The sequence below is a fragment of the Pogona vitticeps genome, chromosome 4 (assembly GCF_051106095.1).
Source record: "Pogona vitticeps strain Pit_001003342236 chromosome 4, PviZW2.1, whole genome shotgun sequence".
Classification (NCBI taxonomy): Eukaryota; Metazoa; Chordata; class Lepidosauria; order Squamata; family Agamidae; genus Pogona; species Pogona vitticeps.
Genome location: NC_135786.1, coordinates 82,391,309 through 82,412,547, shown reverse-complemented (window position 1 = coordinate 82,412,547; position 21,239 = coordinate 82,391,309). Strand labels below are relative to the sequence as shown.

The 21,239-nt window shown below is 40.8% G+C and overlaps 1 protein-coding gene across 2 annotated transcripts in view; it reads right to left on the bottom strand.

Annotated features, from left to right (window-relative positions):
• Positions 1 to 21,239, bottom strand: part of AK5 (adenylate kinase 5) — a 132,532-nt gene that overhangs the window by 53,484 nt on the left and 57,809 nt on the right. For both annotated transcript variants that reach the window (XM_072997816.2, XM_020794687.3), the window contains exon 7: positions 822 to 912. In XM_072997816.2, coding sequence (XP_072853917.2) covers positions 822 to 912 — 91 coding nt within the window. The remainder of the gene's footprint in view (positions 1 to 821; positions 913 to 21,239) is intronic.

Below are 21,239 nucleotides of genomic sequence, written 5' to 3'. Positions count from 1 at the left end.
AGCTAGAGTGCATTTGCCCATGTGTCATAATATTGCCAAGAAATAGATCACATCAGACTGCTCCACAAGCAGCCCAAATTGCGATCAGTTAACCTGATGATCACACCCTAAGGCTGCTCAAGTTAGTACTAAGAACTGGATTTAGGCCTCAAATGTTCATCATGATCTGTTTGAGGCTATTACACATTAAGGACCACAGAAGAAATGTCCTTTATAGGAGGAACTTTAATGGAAGAAGTTGGGAATATGTAGAACAGGCCCACCCTGTTTCTAATATTTGGTGTAAAAAGCAAATTAATTAATTAATGCTGGTCTGAATCCTGTTGCATCTGTATGCTAATGTAAGTACAACAATGTAAATCAAACTGGTGAATCAAGTTGGCAGCGTGTAATTAATTATTATTGTGTTGCTCACTGCATGCCAGTGATGTGCAACAATGAATACAAGTGATGATTCCTTTATAATAATTAATCACATACCATAAAGGTGATTCTAACGTATCATGACGCTTTCCAGGGTTTCCTAGATAAAGAATATTAAAAAGTGCTTTACTGTTCCTTTCTTAGGACTGTGCAGCTTACCCAAGGCCACACAAGCTGACTCTAACTAGGAGAAATCCAGCCTGGTAATTTACAATGGTGTATTTAAGCAATAAATTTCTGTCCAGAATATCAGATGTGGAAATCAAATACAATTAAGTTTCTTTTACTATGTTAGTAATACTAAATGTTAACACCCTTAGAGCCTGAAAATATGTAAATTATTGTTATTCAGTTAAGCTTGTTTGGAAGTATGATACTGAAAATTATGACCAACAGACCTGCCACAGGTTCTTGAGGAGGAAAGAGCTTGCTGTCAACTGCTGTGGATATGTCTTTGAATATTTCTTCCTCATCTCTGTCCGCATCAAACTGGAAACAAAGTAAAAGGCAATAAAATGGTCGGAGCCATGAAGAATATTGTCTTAAACAGCAAATGTCAGTAACTCATGACATTGACTAATTTAGTGACAATATAGCAATCTGCTGAGATGATCAATACATTAATTTTTTCAGATACAATCATCATGATAGGCATCCTTCAGTCTTGAGAGACTATGGTAACATACTCTGTATCGAGGAGTGTCCTTTCCAGGGCACGAAGCCTGGGTAGAATAATATGGAGGATAGGCTGTTACCCAAGCAGCAAATCCCCCCTCTCCACGTTGCTGAAATGGTCCAATGGAAAGGCAAGAGCCAATACAACTGGTTCCAGCAACGGAGTTTACAATGTTCAAATGTTAAATTATTATTTCCGTTTCCTACTTGGGGTGGGGGTTGGTGGGAATAAGGACATTTCTCTTGGATTCCTGTTCTCTTTGTGTCCCACAGTGGCACAGCCTAAGTGAACAGCCTGACTCTAGCTTGTTTCCTTCAAAGGTAAATTGCACTGAGTTTAACGTGGGTGACAAGTAGATGTGCATAAAGTCAGAGCCTGTTGCTCAAGACCTCTTCACAATTAGTTCAAGCTAGAATTCATTCAAGAAATGACTTCCAAAGGACTGCTACAAGGCTGCTACCCTACATAAACTTATCAATTCCCACTACCTGCTTACCTGGAAATCAAAGTCACAGACCTCAGTTAGTTTAACTACCAAATAGATGACTAGCAAGGGTTTATCTTGGGGAAGGTCATTTCTCAGGCTTAAAGGGTAGCATGTAATACTTCCATGTGTAACTGAGTAGATCAAACAAACAAGTGAATTTCCAATCCTTTTTACTAGTGCTATTAGTAAATTATAAATTTGCTTAGTTGATTTCCCATCTCCACAATCGTATTATAAATCAAGTACTATATTATAAAAATCTGGTTATTTGTGTCCTCCAAAGATGCTAACATAATTTCTAGAGGTTTAAACTTTGTTGCAGGAAAACCAATGAAGAGTCATGTGTCACTTTAAAGAATATGTATAGCACAACATTTTTTATGGTCTATAGAGATACCAAAGAAAATATGACAACAAGCAAAAGCTGTCAGTAATTGCTACAAAGAAAGGCCCTTGCAATATTTTATTTATTCCCATTCCAGAAAAAAAAAAAACAGCCACAAAAGCTAAACAGGTTGAGCCTTTAACTTCTCCACCTACGAAATAAAATTGTTCCTTTCAGAATGAATAGCTAACAGCAGGAACCTATGTTTGTTTACTTGGAATTGTTTACCAAGTTTAGTTCCAAGTAGGGATGTACATGATCTGCCAATCTCATGCAGATTCAGATACATTAACATGAAAGGTTTTCAGGCTCCCTCACAGGATAGTATTCATAATTACAAAGAAGTATGTCCAATGAATAGTGAAACCTTCTTCCTAAGTAAACAAACGGTCTGTAGCACTTTACCAGATGAAACTATGGATTAAAATGCATAAATTGTGCAGCTCTGCCTTCTGCAAACTACAGCCATTGAGTGGCTTCTTAAAAACAAAAATAAACAAATTAAAATGCTCTGAGAAAATTGGCATGTTTAATTCAAAGTTCTCTTGCTGAGAGCTTAACATGTGACTAATGAGAAGGTTTGCACACTGATGAGTGGGCGACTACTTAGTATTAGATGATAAAATGAGGGAGGTTGGCCACGCTGTCGATCTGGCTTATGAATACTTTCTAACAGCTTTTCAAAATCTAATGACAGTTGTGTTGAGCATCTTTGACAGAAGAAATCTATTTGCTTCTCTCCTTCTTTCTCCCCCTCAATGAGTCCCTAGCCAAATACTTTTTGAAAAAAGTAAGCATGGCACCTTCTCCCCGCCCCAACATTGCCAAGCTATACGTGGTGTTTTGCTCTCTTCCCCCAACACCAAAAATACAATGGGACAATATAAACAGGAGACAGTGACTAGCTAGAGGTAAAAAGAAGTCAGGGCTCATGTACCTTCAAAACATGTGCAGAATGCACGCTTAGCCTGTCAAAAGACATAGCTATTAAAGATGCAGAAACCTTATCCTCTTCTGCTTTTGGCCACCTTAAAGCAGATGTATCACAACTTGGCATTAGTGTTTCTACGGTATTTATCTGGATTCTCAACTTGTTTAGAAACTAAATGTTTTGGATTATTCACTATATGTACTGAACTCATGCAGATTTTTGCTTCATGCTGAGACAGAGACAGAACATTAAAAAGTTATATGTACTCTTTATTACCAGCTTTATTATTTGCAGCTTTATTGTGTAATTTTTTGAGAGTTAGAAGCTATTATATAAAAATCACGTTATTCCATCTCTTCTTTTCTGAGTTAGAGCTGATAAAGAGTTCATTCTTCTACCTTCCTCAAAGAGTAGAGTGGGAAACAGTAGCCTTCAAAAGATAAACCTTCCAATCTCTAATAGATATTGAAATTTAGACTCACTTTCTCCAACTACATGGGCTTATCCAGAATGGATAATACTTCAAAGTCAATGCAAATTAAAATCAAGCAGTTTACACCAGGCTTGTCCAACCTGTGGCCTGAGGTCAGCTCGTAATGCGGCCCAGTGCAATGTTTTATTTTTAAAGAAATTCCAAAGTTTCAAGTTACACTGCTGGTGCTTGCGGTTGGAATGTGGCCGGGGCATGTCACAACTGTAGAGGGGGAGAGAGGGAAGGAAGGAAGGAGTGGGAGGGGAGGGGCCGGGGGGGCTGCGTGACTGCATTGCGCTGTCCCCGTCAATAGGTGGACCCCCTCCTGGCCCCATAAAGGGATCGCAGCTGCCGGTAAGCACGCTTGGAGCGGGGCTGCGGAGGACGGCTAGGGCTGCGCCCCCATGCGGCCCAAACCAAATGTATGTGTGGCCCAAACCAAATTTTCATCTTCTAATGTGGCCCAGGGAAGGTGAAAGGTTGGACACCCCAGGTTTACACTGTGCGGTAAAGACAGAATCTACTTTCAATGCTCTCTTTTCCACTGCTACCTTGTAGAACAGTCCATAATGCCTTCTTACCGTCTGCGGCCAGAAAGCTTCTAAAATGGACAAATACTTTCAAGGTCAGCCAAAATAGTTTGTCTCCAACCAAAATAATTATTATTGTTATTCTCATGAGAAACTGTTGGTAAGAATAGTTTTCTTATGACGTCCCAAGCATCAGAGACAAAACAGAGTTTAAGGTGTTTTCATTTACACCACTATGCCTGAAATCCAGTAGTAAATTGGAAATCGAGTTGTAAGTTGCAACTAGAGTAGGCCCACTGAATTAATGTAATTTACAGAAAAATTGATTTACAAAATCCCCACTGATTCAATGGGCCTACTCTAGTTGCAGTTTACTGCTGGATTTCAGATTATGATAGTATAAATTATCCTGGAGAAAATATAATACACCGGTGCCTCGACTTACAAACGCCCCCTACTTACAACCATTTTGAGTTACGACCAGCTCTGGCTGCAAAATTTTGCTTCTACTTGCGACCGGAGCTTCCACTTATGAACAGAAAAAGGCAGGGAAAAAGGCAGAAAATTCAAATTTCTAACTGTAGGTGGCGACGAGGCTACTTCGTTGTAGCCCTTTCGCCACAGCAGTTAGAGAGTGTGCCTTGTCGTGGGAAGCTTGGGACTGTCTCCTTCTGATTCTGAGAGCATGTGGGTATGCTTGAAGGGAGACCTTGGGCTGCCTTGTAAGGTAAAGTGCTGTTTTCTGCTTTTTAAAAACTGTTCTGGGTGTTTTTGCAGTGTGGTTTTGAGCTGGGGGGTACGTTTCTGTGCTGTGATGGGTCTTGGAGGGGTTTGGTTGTTTTTTGGTTTCCCCCCATTTCTGATGGGTCTTGGGGGGTTTGGTTGCTTTGGGTTTTTTCCCCCACTTCCAATGGGTCTTGGGGGGTCCCTTGCATTTTGGATCCCCCCCCATTTGCGATGAGTTGGGGGTTTCTTTGCTTTTTGGATTTCCCCCCCCATCTCCGATGGGTCTTGGGGAGTTTGTTTGCTTTTTAGTCCCCCCCCCCATTTCCAATCTTGCACAATCTGCTTGATTGCTTTTTGCTTTGTCTTGTTTGCATTTACAATGGGTCTTGCATGGTTGATTGGTTTTTGGTTTGTTTTCTTTGCATTAGGTCTTCCACGCTTGATTGCTTTTTGCTTTGTCTTGTTTGCTTTTGCAATGGGTCTTGCACACTTGATTGCTTCCCCCCCCCCTTGGCTAGAAGGGATTAATTGCATTTCCGACCAGTCTTGTAGTGATTTTTTGTTTGTGTGATTTTTTTTCCAGCCAGAACGGATTAATTGTATTTCAATGCATTCCAATGGGAAATGGTGCTTCAATTTACGACCATCTTCCTGAACCAATTAAGTTCATAAGTCGAGGCACCATTGTAGCTGAATATATACAGTATATAAATTAGCTATTTGCAGGTCAGGAAAAGTTTATGTACCAAAAAGGGGGGCAATTCACCCCAGAATCATTGGTCATTTGCTGCCAGTATTTCAGACATATAATTGTTAAATCCTATGAGGATTAAATAATCTTCTGACTGATTGTGTTTCAGGACACATATCCTTTCCTAATCCCATAGTTTTCACATATGCTGCTGTACAGCATAAGCTTATCACCACCATGCACAGCTACCAACTATATTTTGGAATGCTATAGCCCAGCGGTCCCCAACCTATTTGGGGCCACGGACTGGTTGGGGTGTGTGGGCTCCATGCACACTGGGGCGAGGCACACCTGCACTTGTGGGTGGGTGTGTCACGCTCACAGGTCAGCGTGTTCTAGTTGCAGAGGGATGTATCACGTTCACAGGTGGGCGTGTCATGCTTGCAGGTGGGCATGTCACACTCACAGGTGGGCATGTCACACTTACAGAGGGGGGAGTCACACATGCACGCATGCCCACCCACAAGCATGACATGGCTCTCCGCAAGCACAACACACCCCTCTGCAAGCACAACACACCCACTGTGTGTGCGTGCAGTGGGGGGCAGAGATCCATGTCTGTGGGTCAGTTCAAGGAAACCCACATACTGGCACCAGGCTTGGACCAGGGGTTGGGGGCCCCTGTTATTGCCCATTGAGAGGGGGGGCACCCAAGTGGGAGGAGTCAATTCCAAACTTTAAAAAAGAGTATTTTTAAGTCAACAACTGTCACGTTCCCAGGGAATTCTGCAGCAAAAGTCCAATAAGCCAGTCCAAGGTCAGAAGTCCAGAAGACACAAAACAAAGGCCAAATTGTCAAAGTAAAAACACAAACCATAATCAGTAGTCAATGGCCAAAAGCCACAGGTCAAGAGAGCAAGGTTCAAGATAAGCAGGAGCGTGGATACAAGCCAGGGAATTGACTTGTTGCTTCCAAGCCTATGAGTACAAGCTATATAGCAGCAACAATAATCTGATTCCTAGAAACATTCCATGTTCCTGTGAGAAGCATTCATGTGAGCCTCAGATCTCCATGTTGTGAGTCTCTGCTGAAGCTTATCTCTCACTTTGGTTAGTGGGGGAGGAGAATCTGGTGGTGATTCAGCTGTCTGTGATACTAATTGCCCAGCATTTTCCTCAGCTGTAATTAATCCCTCTGATTCCAGATCTTCTTCGGCTGAACTCATGACAACAACAAATGTGCTGCTAGATGCCAATGGCGACAAGCTACATATTGTTCTCTGTAAACCCCAACATTTATTTCAAAACTAGCAACTTAATCAACAAATTAATAACACTCATTTGAATGGAATTAACATGTTCAGTCTGACTGTTATGAGCAACACATTAACTGTCCAATTTCTAACGCTTAACACCAAAAAAATAATTTTCAAATAACAAAACTAAGTTGGTTTTGTTATTTGTTATTTTCCTTTAAAAAAAATTCAGACCTAAGATTCCAGTCTGTGCTCTGATTCCAATAGTAAGAGGAACCTCTTACACAGACTCATTACCACTCAGAATTATATTAACATGCAGTTGCATTATTAATCATGGACACAGGTTAAGCAATATATGCACTAGGCCATGTAACTAGGGTAGCTTCCATTTTTGCCTCCAGACAAAAAAATTTTGCTAACAAGTCTGCCTTCACTGACTTTAGCAGGGCAATTCCAACTTTTTATTCTATAAACTAGCACTGTGCTTCCTTCTTTCAGCAGCCGGATGAATTTTCCTATCTCCAATTACAAGCACAAAATTTCACCCTTCAATTATTTTATCTTTAATTAAACCAAATTAATTAAAATCAAACTACAATTAATTCTTCAGTCTTTCCTGCAGAATAATAACTTATATCTAGCTCTTTTCAACAGCTCCTCAATGTTTGTTTTGTGTCACAAAACGTATTAGGCAAAATTCATTTACTTCAAGCTTAACCTTATGCTTCCTGGATCAAGACGCTCTATTTTAAACCTTCTGTCAGCTTGCATTTTTAGCTGATAAATGCAATAAAAATAATAGGGATTTTAAACATGGGATTTATTTCTGTATTAAAGTATTTGAATATAACGTGCTTTTGTCCAAATGTTTATTTCTCACACAACTGAAAGCAACAATGGCATGTCACAAGAAATTCCACTTTCTGGAACACTAAAGCTAAACCATACCTTTTGTACTTTCCCGTTTTTTTACATCCCAGCTGCAATGTTTCTGAAGTCAAACATTTGAAGAAGCGTCTTTCTCAGTTGTAAACATAGTGCCACACATTTCTTATCTGAAGGCATAATGCCGGGACAGAGGTTATTTCTAGAAATATATGGTCAAAAAGCTGCATCTTCCCATGTAACAGGATTGGGAATGGTTTCATTCTCCAACCTCCACTGGTGTGTGTGTGTGTGTGTGTGTGTGTGTGTGTGTGTGTGTGTGTGTGTGTGTGCGTGTGCGTGTGCGTGTGCGTGCGGCGCGTGCACGCACGCGCACGCATGTGCGTGTGTGCGCGTAATCGCAAGAAGTGGAGATGCTGTTGACAAGTGTTGCAAACAAGATATACTGTGGAACCTTTTTTAAAACCGGTCTATCATAGGGGGATGAAGTTTTTAAAGGCTTTCTTGAAGTGGACCATTTTAACACATTTCCTAAATGGCATGCATCCACACAGGCAATGTGTTCCAAAGCACTGCAGCCACCACTGAAAAGGCTCAGTTCTTGGTGGCTGTGCTCCAGACCTCTTTTGAGGTTGCTACTCGCAACAGCATTGCTGCTGGGTAGGTGATCTTAAGGAGAGACACTCCAGCAGCTAACAAGAGATCCCAAAACAATTGAGATGGGAAAGTAAAGCAGGTTCTTAAAACATTCCTAGTAGAATCCATGAAAAGGTAAAATGTTTTTCACAATTTCTTCACCATTTATTTTATCATGTACTGCAGTTTTATGTGTCCCGGAAATCAACATTCTGTGGGTGGTATACCAATTGATATGACAAAATTCAGTATAACAACATAATGAGCAAAATCCAGTGTCCCACGGGTGCTGCAACACCACCAGCATGATCAACTTCTGCTGATGAGGTGGCTTACAGCATGGGTGTGCACTGTCCCACCATTGCCAACCAGCACCACAGCTCACTTGCTCAGCACAGAGGTGTTTAGATGCACATTGTACTTCTACAATATTAGTGCAGCAAAAAGTCATGAGCAAGGGAAGAGGAACCAGGTGTAAATAGTGTTTGTTTAGAAAGTAGTGCAAGAAATTGATACAGTACAGGCACTAGATATGCTTCTACAGAAAGGGAATTCCAGAATACATGATCTGTCTTGAAGTCTTTTAATGAAGGCACCTGAAGGAGAGTCTGAGCCACTCAAGAGTCCAAAGTCAGTAAATATGAAAGCATTCCTTCAGATAATCTAGTCCCTTTGAAGATTAAGACAAACAGTTTGAACTGGGCTCAGATATGGACCACCAGCCAGAGCAGATGGCAAAAGTATGGTCATGATGTGATTACTCAGCTCCCTTTAATAATGTAGCTGCTCTGTTCATAGAAGCCAAAGTTTCCAATGGCAACCCTGCATATAATACACTGCAGTGGTCGAAGAGCATGAGGTTACCAGAGCATGAATAACTATTTCAAGCCTGTCTCTGCCGAGGCAGATTGAAATTTCCATATCAGATTATGTTGATAAAATGCACTTTAAGCAACTAAGGCTGTAACTTTTGGATCTAATCCTTTAGGGCAGGGATGAGGGAAGTCCAACAAATAGGCTAAATTCAGTCTGCCAGGCCTCCATATCCAGCTCCAGGGATCCCTACAGAGCTTCTCCCCATACCAGAAGCCCCCACTCACATATCTTGAAGTCCCTGTCCTCTCTCTAAGAAAACCAACAAGATGGAAGAGCCATTCCTCCATTCAGCTCTTGCCTCTCCTATTGTGTGAGTATTTGGAATCTATTCCTTGAAAACACCAAGAATTCCTCAACTTGGAGTCTCAAGGTATTGTTGGACTACAACACCCAGAATCCTTGGTCATCAACTATCCTGGCTGGGGCCTCTGAGAGCTGAATTCCAGCAACATCTGGAGAACCCAGTTTGGGAATTATTGGCATAAATGAAAGAATTGTAGGAAAAATTAGGGCATAAAATGCGTATGCATTTTAAATTTTTAATAAGTAAGCCAATTTTATATACACACAAGCAGCCCCTGGACCCCTCTTCCATGACAACACCGAGAGTAGTTGCTGAAATTGGTTCCTTTATTGAGCAACAGGGTTTTAAAAGAACCAACAGGGTTATTAATGTAAAAGTAGTAACTCAGGGCACCAGGGAGTTGACTTGACTCCCTCAGTCTTTGGGGTGGGTGTTGTTCCTGTGTAGTCTCTTATTGGCCTCCTCTTGCAGGTGGACCAGCCATGGGATTCCACAACAAGGGCATTAGATACACATTGCCAAGTGTCCCTGGAGGAAGGTGGCAAAGGATCCCTTCCCAGCTGCTCCTCCACAGTCCCTGCTGGCAGTCACCAGCTTTCTTCACTGCCCAACTTTCACATTCATACACAATAATCAGAAATATAGCATATGTGAGCTTGGCATACAAAATTAGATAATACAGTACACTTAATCAGAGTACCTAATAGGAGTCAATTAGTGGTGTAGTAGCCAATCACGACATGTCAAAGCTTACAATGCTATCTCTTGCAGCCATGTTCCCCTCAAAAAAACACAATATATTAAATTACTACATATATTATTGGGATATTTCTTGTGTTGGTGCAAAATGAGACAGTACAAGTACTTAACAACAGGTTCTACTATCCATTAAAGAGAAGCCATTTCTTATTCGCATTTTTAAAAACTATAGACAGTACATGGATCGAGAACTCTGAAAAGTTATTTCTTTTTTTGGATTGAATTGCTTTCAATGGAGCTGCAGTCCAGGAAAAAAAAAAGAGGTTTGCTAACCTGTGACAGTGGTTCTCTGGTTGTGACCTTTGGGTAAGTTACATTCTCCACAAACCCAATTGTGTCTTGTTAAAAGGGCATGGCTCTAAAATAACCCATGCTGGTAAAGAAGCTTAAAGAAGGGAAGTGCCAAGTCATTCATAAATGAAGGCAGACAAGAATGTTATAAACAAATACAAGACACTGCCAAGTGGGAACTGAGTAGGAACTGAAGTCATACAGTGGCAGTGGACAGAAATATTTAGCTCTGCTGAAATCAGACTGAAGCAAAGCTTAGAATCCACATGAGAGATGTGCACTGGATCTGATTTTCCCTTTGAAAAGTTGTGTGAAGAGTCTGCTCCCAGAAATCCCACAAGAATGTTTACTGAAACACTCAAGGCTAGGACAAACCTAACTACTGGGTGCTTTTGTAATGCAGAAATACTTTGAATGTTCCTTACAAAATTGTATGCCAAGCCCCTGGAGATATATGGCAAAATGTCTGTCACTCCATTCATTTCTTTAAAGCAAACCCCATTTTTCACTCCCTCCATAACAGCTGTTGACTTGTAATTCTCCCTTGCCGGTACAATACATTGTATCATCTGCCTAGCAAGCCTGTACCATGTAGGTTCAGTTTATTACAAAGTCACTGTTTTTCTCATTGGAAAAGCCTCTTTTGAGGATCAATATTTCAGCTCCAGCATCCTAGATGAGTTCCAAATTAAAAAGTGGGTGGGGCCAACCATTCTCCTTCAGGATCAACAAAATTGGTCTTCTCAATTTATATGAGCTATTTTAAGGGGGACCACCTATTTCTGAATGGGGCTAGATTAAAACAGTTTTACTTTAAAAAAATCATAATTTGAAAATCCTTTGCCCAAACGTCCCCAAACCTGACACAGAGGAAGAGCAAACTGTCTGCTATAACTGTGCCAAATTTGGTACTGATCTGAAATCCATTTCCAAAGTTATACATATTTGTTTGGTCTTCTCCCGTTTTTAGAATTGCCTTGTTGAATGTTGATTTGCTCTGCTGCACAAGCACATACAATTTATTTTTCAGTCCCCAGTTTCATATTATTTGTCAACAAAAATGAACAGAAGGGAGTTTTAGTCTTGGATAGCATTACCAAGTGCTATAAGCAAAACTTGGGAACAGGATTCAGTGTAGGGCAGTAGACACCCAAGACCTCCATGCCAAGGTCACTAGATCTCTAAAGCTGCCCTGAGGAAAAGGGTAGGAGGAAAAATGTTAGAATAAGACTCTGAGGCTCCAACATTGCTCTGTAGAGATACTGTACCTGCCTGTTTTGGCGCTTCCCCTTCCAACATGTGGCAGGTGGCAGAGCCAGGCAACAGAGACACAACCATACGGTCAGGACACCTGTCCCCCTCCCACAATTCTAATTGTAAAAGGGATAAAATTACCAACCAGAGCTTAAGTAACAATCTGCTAGTGGTTTCCAGGGAAGCTGTGAACAACAACATCTCACATAATACTACAGAGAGGTAAAGTCATGTATTTCGTAATATTTTTTTAAAATACAGAGAACAGTTGCAGCACTAATACAACAAAAACACTGCAGAAGCTTTGCCACACAAAAGAATCCAATCCTGTAGATTTTTACTCAGAGGTAAACAAGGGGACTCACTCTTACCTAAGTGTTTTGATGCTCCTTGATCAACGATATAAACTGAGATATGATTTTTCCATGCCGCTATAGGATACAATGCTTCCCCACAGTCAAGAAATCTGTAACAGTTTTCGTGCACTGGTATGTTAGAGCCTAATGTTTAATTTTATAATTTGAAGATATACTTGGGTAGACAACCGCATAATGTGTGTGTGGGGGTGCTTTTTTGATTTGTTTTTCAGCCCCATCACGTTCCGATGGCGCTGGCTGTGGTTTGTGTGTGTGTGTGTGTGTGTGTGTGAGAGAGAGAGAGATTCCCCCCCTGCTGGAACGGATTAATCCCATTCCAATGCATTCCTATGGGAAATGGTGCTTCGACTTATGACCATTTTGAGTTACGCCCATCTTCTGAAACGGATTACGGTAGTCAGTCAAGGCACCACTATATGGCTCACGTGGAAGAAATGCCTCAACTAGAGGCTTAGCTAAGCCTAGCTCCATCCACCTTCCTGTTCAGCAATTAAACACCAATCTAACAGTGTGGAGGAACAAAAATTTTGAGCAGAGCTAGGCCTTGTTCAGCCTCAAAGCCTTGAAGTTGAGGCTTTTCTCCCAGGTTTAGGTGTCTGTCCCATTCATCCTTGCTTGGCAACCAGAGATCTGACCTAAGGACTGTTCACACATTACGTTCACCATATGTAAAGTTTTTGCACATGTGTATGCAGATTGTCACAATTACATGAGCAAGGGTACCTACAGTGTGAGCACAAATTCAAGGTTGTTACTCCTGAGACAATTCTGTCCACCTGTGTGCAATTTTCCTTTACCCTTCCACTCCTCAACCAGTTACCTTTGCACAGTTTATGCCAAATGTGACCCATTTAATATGTTTACTGCTTTGCTAGAAAAGTAAACATTGGTTTTATTTCCCTGTTCTAGCCTTTGGGAAGTAGTCATTTGTAGTACTGAAGGAGGTTAACATTTTGAATAACACAATTCTTGAATAAATGTCACAACGACAACAATAACAACAATGAGAGTAAGGATTTGCCAGCCTACTCACACTTCTTCTTTAAGCTCTTTAAACAAAATAATTAAAGACTTCAGAACTGGAAATGTTCTTTATACTCAACTGACTACAGTACTTAGCTTTGTATAGAGCTGTGCCTACAAAAAGGAATGATTTGGAATTTAGAATTTAGAGAGTTGATTTCCTCTAAGAGTTCTGGGGAAAGGGAATGCCACCTGTGAAAAAGACAAGAAAATGTGGAAATCTGCTCAGAGCACAAAAAGTGGACCGCCTTACATAATCTGTTAGCAATTTTCTTGTGACAGGTGACAGACAATATGTGAGTGTTATGCAAATTGCTGAAGATAGCTATGGAAGATTTTTTTTTCCTTCATATAAAAAAGATTCAACATTTTAAAAGCAAAACAAAAGGTTTCTCTCATTTCTAATTGATCCTCAGCATCCACTCACTCCTTCCCCACTTCCTACTCTGAATGAATAATCTTATATTCACATTATGTCAGCCAGCAAGGGGGGATACCACCACGATGCTAGCAGAATGGCTCTTGAATAGAATTGTTCTGAATCCCAGAATAAGGAAGCATACAATCCTAAAATGGTAGTAAAAGCATCACTGGAGGAACCACCAGGGAGGCCACCAAGCAGAGATTATACTAGCAATGATGTATATGGAAGGAAGTGGTGAACTCCCAAGAGCAAGGTGCACACACCACTGCATCACAAAATGCACAAAAGCTGCTATGACATCATTCCATCATTCCCAGCAGAACACTTGGGAATGTGCCCCTTAGTGCCATTCCTTAGGCATCTCTGGTAGCAGGGATCCGAATCCCCAATGCTCTGTTGAAGTACAAAGGCAAAAGGGTGGCCCCTTAAACAACATGTGTGTGTTCTCCGCTGTCAATTGAGAATTGACTTCTATAGAGAGGCTCTAATAGGGCTTTCAAGGCAAGTCAGATATTTAAGGAGTTGTTTTACCAATTCCACTCCCCCAGCGAGTTTCCATGGCCAAGTGGAGATTTGAACCCTTGTTCTACGGAGCCACAGTCTCTATATCCATGATGCCACACTGGGGAATCATAACATATTATTCACATAATATTACCACAGGAAGAACACACAGTCCTCTTCCAAGCAAGGATTCAAGATCTAATTACAGGTGGAAGGACTCTTCTCCCAGCAATTAAAAGGAGAGGGCCAGAACATATAAGGGAAATTTTTTAAAAAATGCATGGATCATTTCTGCCCCACATTTTTGTGGTGTGGAATGAAACACACAAATACTATTAACCCAAAGATTTCCAAAGGATTTTTAGGCATGGCAATCTAGAGTGCCACAACACAGCCTGGAAAAGTGAACTTTTTTGGACTTTTTGTGCCAGATGGAGAATTGTGAGAGTTATAATCCAGAAGGTAGCTTTTCTTCCTCAAGGATTACACCCTAAACTGGGAGACATAGCACATAACTAGTAAACAAACAGACAAGCAGTTCTTTTAGACCGGATCTTATCTTCTTAGCTACTTTGTGTAGAAAAAAATGTTACTATTAGGACAGTAAGCCAGTTGTTGGTCTTGGATCTCTGGCATTTCCTTGAATGTGTCCTCCCCTAGTGTCAGCCTCGCACACTAAAAAGGATCTAAGTACCAACCAAAATAAGGACAAGGGATTTTCCAGAAAGAGAGAAATGGTCAAATGCAGGTGGATTAAAATTTGGCAATAATAACGTTTTCTAAATCATTAAAAAAAATAACCCATTTGGAATAATAATTTGGATATAATTTGTCATTGTTCCAGTTCAAAAACCATGGCAAATATATAAAAGAAGAACAGAAACAATCACGTGTGTAAGTCTTAAAGATCCCAGAGTTTGAGAAGAAAATTAAATTCTTCACCTCATTGAAGTGAGGTGGCTTAGTAATGAAAAGGGAAATTGAATAAATTCTACTTACAGTGTCTTTCAAGGAAACATTAAAATGGAGGCCCTGAACTACCGAAGAAGCTATTTGATTTTGCTAAAAGCAATGGTAGCCTGGCCTTTGCTTAAAATAGACTATTGTGCTGCAGACAGCACCTTTCTAGCTTTCAAAATACTTGCCAGTAGCTCCAGATACGTGAAGCAAAGTTACTCATACACCCTAAACCTTCACATACAGCAGTACTGGAGAAATATTAACATGTGGGTTTTAGCCCTTTGAGACTCAGAATGATTACTTGAGCACACATATATATAAGGATCACTGATGGCACAGTTTGGATTGGAAAAAAAGATCTTGTCCACAAGTATTTCTACTTAGAACAATCCACCCTTCCCCTTTAAGAGCTCTCGCACACCTTTCTGGTACAGTGGTAGGGCATGCTTTCTTTTTGGCATGTTTGTTGTTTAGCCTGGAGATAACCTCCATCAGCCTCTGTTATCATGGCTGCAGAGTCTGAGGAAGGAGACAGTGTGGGAAGAGTGAGGGAAGCAAAAGGAGAAAATGGAACGGCACTGACAGGGGAGAGAGCAGATAAGTTTAAAAAAAATCACTTCCCAGACCCTCTAAAGATGAGGTAAGCACTTAACTGACAGCTGATCAGGCTATAAAGGGTCATCTGCTGTTCAGACAGTAGTAGCACACCAAAGAGTACTGTGACGGATGCCCCACGTCTCACCTGTCACTCAAAGCTGGAGCTCATTTGCATAGCCTATGAGAGGAGAGGAGGGGCAGAGGTAGAGAGTCAGTTAGACAGTTAGAGAGGCAGTTAGAGAAAGAGAGATAGAAGGTGAAAGAGGGAATGAGAGTGTGGAGGAGAGAAATTGAATGGTCAAGATAATAGTTCGGAGAACAGGGGCAAATTACCCCAAATGGGGTAAAAGTGAAAATCCTGGGGGTAATGAGCAGAGTGTTACCCCCTCCCTCCCTCCCACCTCTGTAGCCAAACCTCAAATTGTAAGCCATCTCTCCCTGTTACTTCCTTGGTTGTAGCAGGGCACTTGTAAATCCTCCGTTCGCTCAGAGATTGGAGATAAGCCTGCTTGATTGGTTACAGCTGTGGATTACCCCCAGGCAATCAATCAATCAATCCGGGGCTTCTGAATGACTGCTTTCTCCGGAAATGACTGCAAAGAAGCAGGAGGAGGGAAAGGAGCAAGGAGCAAGCAAGGGAAGGAGGGAAGAAAGGTGCAAGAGACCAAGGACTTCATCAAGCTTATTTAAATGTATGTAGAAAATGGAGTGAAGAAATGGAGGGAGGAAATGGAGGGAGGGAGGGTGGATGGATGTGCGTGTGTGTGAGAGAGAGAGGGGGGGGGGAGAGGGAGAGGGAGAGACTGACTCAAAACTATGAAAAAGAACAGGCAAGAAAAAGAGAAACCTTGAATTAAGGCGGGGAAAAGGGTGGCTTTTTAAGGTGCTGTCTACGTTTATCATTGCTTTCCTTCCAAGAAGCAGGCGTCTTTGAATTTCGTGGCTGCTGTCACCCTCTGCAGTGATCATGGAGCCCAAGAAAGTAAAATCTGTCACTGCCTCCCTATCTGCCCCTTCTATTTGCCAGGAGGTGACAGGACCAGTGACCATGATCTTAGTTGTTTCAGACCATTTTTGCACTCTCCTCTTTCACCCTCATTAAGAGGTTCTTTAATTCCGCCTCACTTTCTGCCATGCTTTTGCATAGTCAATGAAGCAGAAGTAGATGTTTTTCTGGATCTCTCTGGCTTTCTCCATAATCCAACGCATGTTAGCAATTTGTTCTCTAGTTCCTCTGCCCCTTAAAAATCCAGCTTGTACTTGTGGAAGTTCTTGGTCCACATACTGCTGAAGCCCATCTTGTAGGATTTAGAGCATAACCTTGCTAGCTTGTGAAATGAGTGCAATTGTTCGGTAGTTGGAGCATTCTTTGGCACTGCCCTTCTTTGGGATTGGGATGTAGACTGATCTTTTCCAATCCTCTGGCCACTGCTGAGTTTTCCATTGATGATGATAAAAAAAGCACACTGGTTCTTTGATATTGGGCTGTGGAACCAGGGTGGGTGACATGGCCTTTAGCCTGGTTTTTTCCTTTTTGCACACCACACATAGAATGATTAAAGTGGTAGGGAAACCCCCTCCCCAATTCTGCGTTGACTGTCTCTAGCGAGCATGTCATTGCGAGCACCACTCTGGTAGCCACTGATGATGATTAAATCCTCTGCGAGCTAGCAAAAATTTAATGCAACTTGCTAGGCATGTTGGACACCTTACTACTCGCTATATCACACCAGGGCTGGAGTGCAATGTGTTCCAGCAAAAATAGTGCACATCTTTATCAAATTTGGTGCATCCTGCTAGTTCGGTACACAATATTTTTAATTCAAATAATGTATGATTTCCTTCCTTTCTAATCAAGGGGGTAATGTTGGCGTATATAAATTTTTTTTTTGGGGGGGGGAAGGTAAAAAAGTTCCCTGACCCCTGATCAAGATAGAGAACTTCAGAGAAGTGATATCATTAATAAGTTGGTTAAAGTGAATAAATCAATAAAACAAATGAAGTATTGAACGTGTAACCAAAGATAAGAAGTTTTAATGAGTGATTCTGTACAATGATTAAAAAGAACATCTGTGATTCAAATTCAATCTAAATAAACAAGTTACGTTGGCAGCAAGTGTCTGATTCAAGTATTGTGCAAGTGTGGATAAGGGATATCCACTGGTGGCAGTGAAAGAAAGAAAACGTCACCAGGGTGGACCTTGGTTTGGGGAAAACAAACAGGGAACACCGGGTGGAACATCACAAGTCCTTTGCTCCTCCGTTTCCCCGACCTCAACAGACCTTTTGTAGCTCAATCTGCTCCATACCCAAAACATGCAATCAGGACATGGCCTAACTTGAAGGTGTTAGGAGCCAGGGCTGCCTCTTTCATCTTTAGAGAATGAAAGATGTCTTCTGATTGGAGGGACAAGAGAGGCGTGAAAGGAAAGGAAGTAGCACTAGCAAACCTAAGCATAGCAATTAAAGGTTGAAGGAAGGTCAGTACAGGCTAGAGCAGATAAAGGACAGTTTAGGAAACCCGAGGAGGTCCTCTCTACAATTCCCCATGCAATGACATGCATCTTCTTAAATTTAAGCTGAGGTGTATAAACTGAAGTGTACCCACTCATTTCCAGCAAAACTCACCTACTAGTTGATCACTCTCACAATACACATTGCTCAAGAGAGTTCAATGTTTCCATACTTCGCTTCATGGAGCCCTGCTACAGATACCATTGAAGTTTCATAAGTGATGCCTCAACCTATGAAAATTTTGCTTCTGTTGGGATTTATGTCCCCTCCCTTAAGAGGGGATTATGTTTGCCAAACTGCAGGCAATAGGTGTGTTGGTACCACAGTTCATACAATTTCCTCATACAACTATTATTACAAGAGTTTAAATCTCCACACATTTAAGAGTTTTCTGTATTTGACTTTTACAGAGATATTTATTTTTGACTAAAAGATACACAGTATTCACAAAGCTCTCTAAGGTGGAATTTATTTTATTTGAAGTTTGAACCTCAAATGAGCAAAAAATCTGTCTGGAATTTAAATAAAGTAGAGGTTATAAAAGACAGCATAAAAGAAGCCCATTCCTTTTGTATAGTCTTGAAACATCTCTAAAGAAGTCATAAAATACATTCTTGTTCAACAGCATTAAAGAATTTCTGAGAGTCCTTGTTCTCTCATATTCCCAAATGGAGCTTACAAAGAGAATGAAGCAAAGGTCTTTGGGGGAAATCTGACACCATTCCTACGGCTTTTATTTGGCAGACTGAAAAGCTGAACTACTCGAAATATATTCTTAGAAGCAATGTCTACCAAATCTGTTTTGCAATTTAACAGCATCTTTTAGTTTTTCCAAGCATAACCATTCTATTTGTTGTGAGGGGGCGAAATACGTTTAAGTACATTCTTACAAATGCTGTCTTATTCTAATCTCTGCATCAGAAATACTTAGCACTGCTGTTATCCGTGCGTCCACATGTACAACCTTCCCCATCCTGCTGCTGATGGGCAACTGCAGTCAGAAATATTAGGAGGGACCAGATCAGAGAAGGTTATTTTATGCAGAGATCTTACATAGATTAGATTTCTCACCACCCTTGTGGAAACTAAAACAATCTTCTTCAATAACACAATTGTTTCAACATTGTTTTAATCCAGGGCCAAAATAGGTATCTATGGGCCACTGGAAAAGTAGAAATGTTGTCTCTGATCTTCAAATTCTAGGTTACTGTTCCATATGTTGACTTATGGACACCCTTGTGGTGCTTTCAAGGTAAGCAAGATATTTAAGAAGCGGATTCACCAGTACCGCACCCAGTGAGTTTCCACAACTGAGCACATTCAAACATAGGTCTCCTGAGTCCATCACTTGATCCACTACATCACATTGGATGGTGCAAAGTCCTACTCAAGTATACACCCATTCACACAAGGGCTGAGGTGGCATGTGGATGAATGCATTAGCCTCACTTCTCAGACAAAACCATAGCTGTGGCAGCATCATACACCTTCAAATATGAAGGTTGCAGGAAAGCTATATAATAAAATATGGAGATCTGTGATACTGCCAAATGCATGGCACTGCTCAGGGGAAGGGATTACATACTTGTCCCTTCTCCATTCCGACATCAGTCCTAATTATGAGCTGGTAAATGCTTGTACATATGTTATCTGACTGCTATTAAACTGGGGAGCACACTAGGGATGTGTATAGTGGACATTTTTGAATTTGTTTTGTTTCCAGTTCTTTTACAAATTATTCTTTGATTTTTTTAAACTTTTCATATACCAGTCACTTCATTTAACTTGAAAGAGAAAGGCTCTTTTTGGTTCTTCTCTTTCAGGTTTCCCATTCATGTTTTCTTGCACTTGTTCCAATTAAGCTCTACAAAATAACATTAACTGTGGGTCTTAATGATGGCAATTTTAATTGTATTTTTAATTGTATTTTAACTGTATTTTAACTGTATTTTAATCATTTTATTTTATTGCATTGAATTTTAATTGTTGTAAGCCGCCCAGAGACCTTTGGGTAGAGTGGGCGGCATATAAATTAAATAAATAAAAAAATAAATAAAAATAAAAAAACCCCTTAAAAACGACTCAAAAAAGCAGAGAGGCTAGGCAACAGAGAATCAACTTAATCCAACACTGGCAAGAATACATGAGAAAGAGATACCCAGCCAAGATATATACCTTTAGCACAACAAAGAGACAGTAAATGAATCAAATAATGATTTTTTAAAATGAATCAAACAGGGAAAGCATCTACCCCACACACACACACACACTTAGGAGAAAAACAGCAAAATAAAAAACAGATGCATAGACCTCTCTCTCAAAAGCCAAGCCAAGCAAACAAAGAAAGGAAAAATACAATAACAGCCTCCCCAATCAAAACCACCAGAATATGGAAATATTTCTGTCCCCTCCACCACTGATGCCTTTTCCTTTCTTCTCTTCTATTTTTTTGGGGTCCAGCAGACAGCAGCAGGCAAGCCAGGCCCAGTAATCAGCAGAAACGACAGACAGAGAGACAGAGAGACAGAGAGACAGACACAGAGAGACAGAGAGACAGAGAGACAGACAGAGAGACAGAGAGACAGAGAGACCGACCGACCGACCGACCGACCGACCGACCGATCGATCGATCGATCGATCGACCGATCGATCGATAGATAGATAGATAAAGGGAGGGAAGTCAAGGTCAACTATATGAAACCTCAACAAAGTCCTCAGAATTTTATAAGATTATAATGCCATTTGGTAGTTTGAGTCTGTGGTAGTCCATCAGAGGTGACATTTATTCCTAAAATGGTTGTTCTATGAAATCAGACAACCTTTTCAATCATATCAAAGTTCATCTGGGTGTCAAAGTATAAATAGCCCTTATCATGCTACTGGATGAAAATTTTCGCAAGCTATTTGACAGGCAAAGAAAGTTTAAACAAAAGTAGGAAACATAAAGAACTGTGAAACATTTGTGTATCTCTCTTTTGTTAATCCAAATAATTTGTGTGTTACAGGCTGTATTTCCATAATCAATTAAAGAAGACCAAAAAAAGAGAGAGCCTCTTCTGTGGTTTTCTTTGTAATTTATGTAAACATGAAGGGCCCACCTGTAGAGCACACATATCAATTTTCTATTGGTGTGTCTGGCTATATAACCTGGAGCTAACAGAACACACTAAATCGTGCATCTATGTCTTCCAGAACCTGAAGACGTTAGTCACAAGAAAATCCCAAGACTGTAGCTCAGATGTACCTTCCACTAGC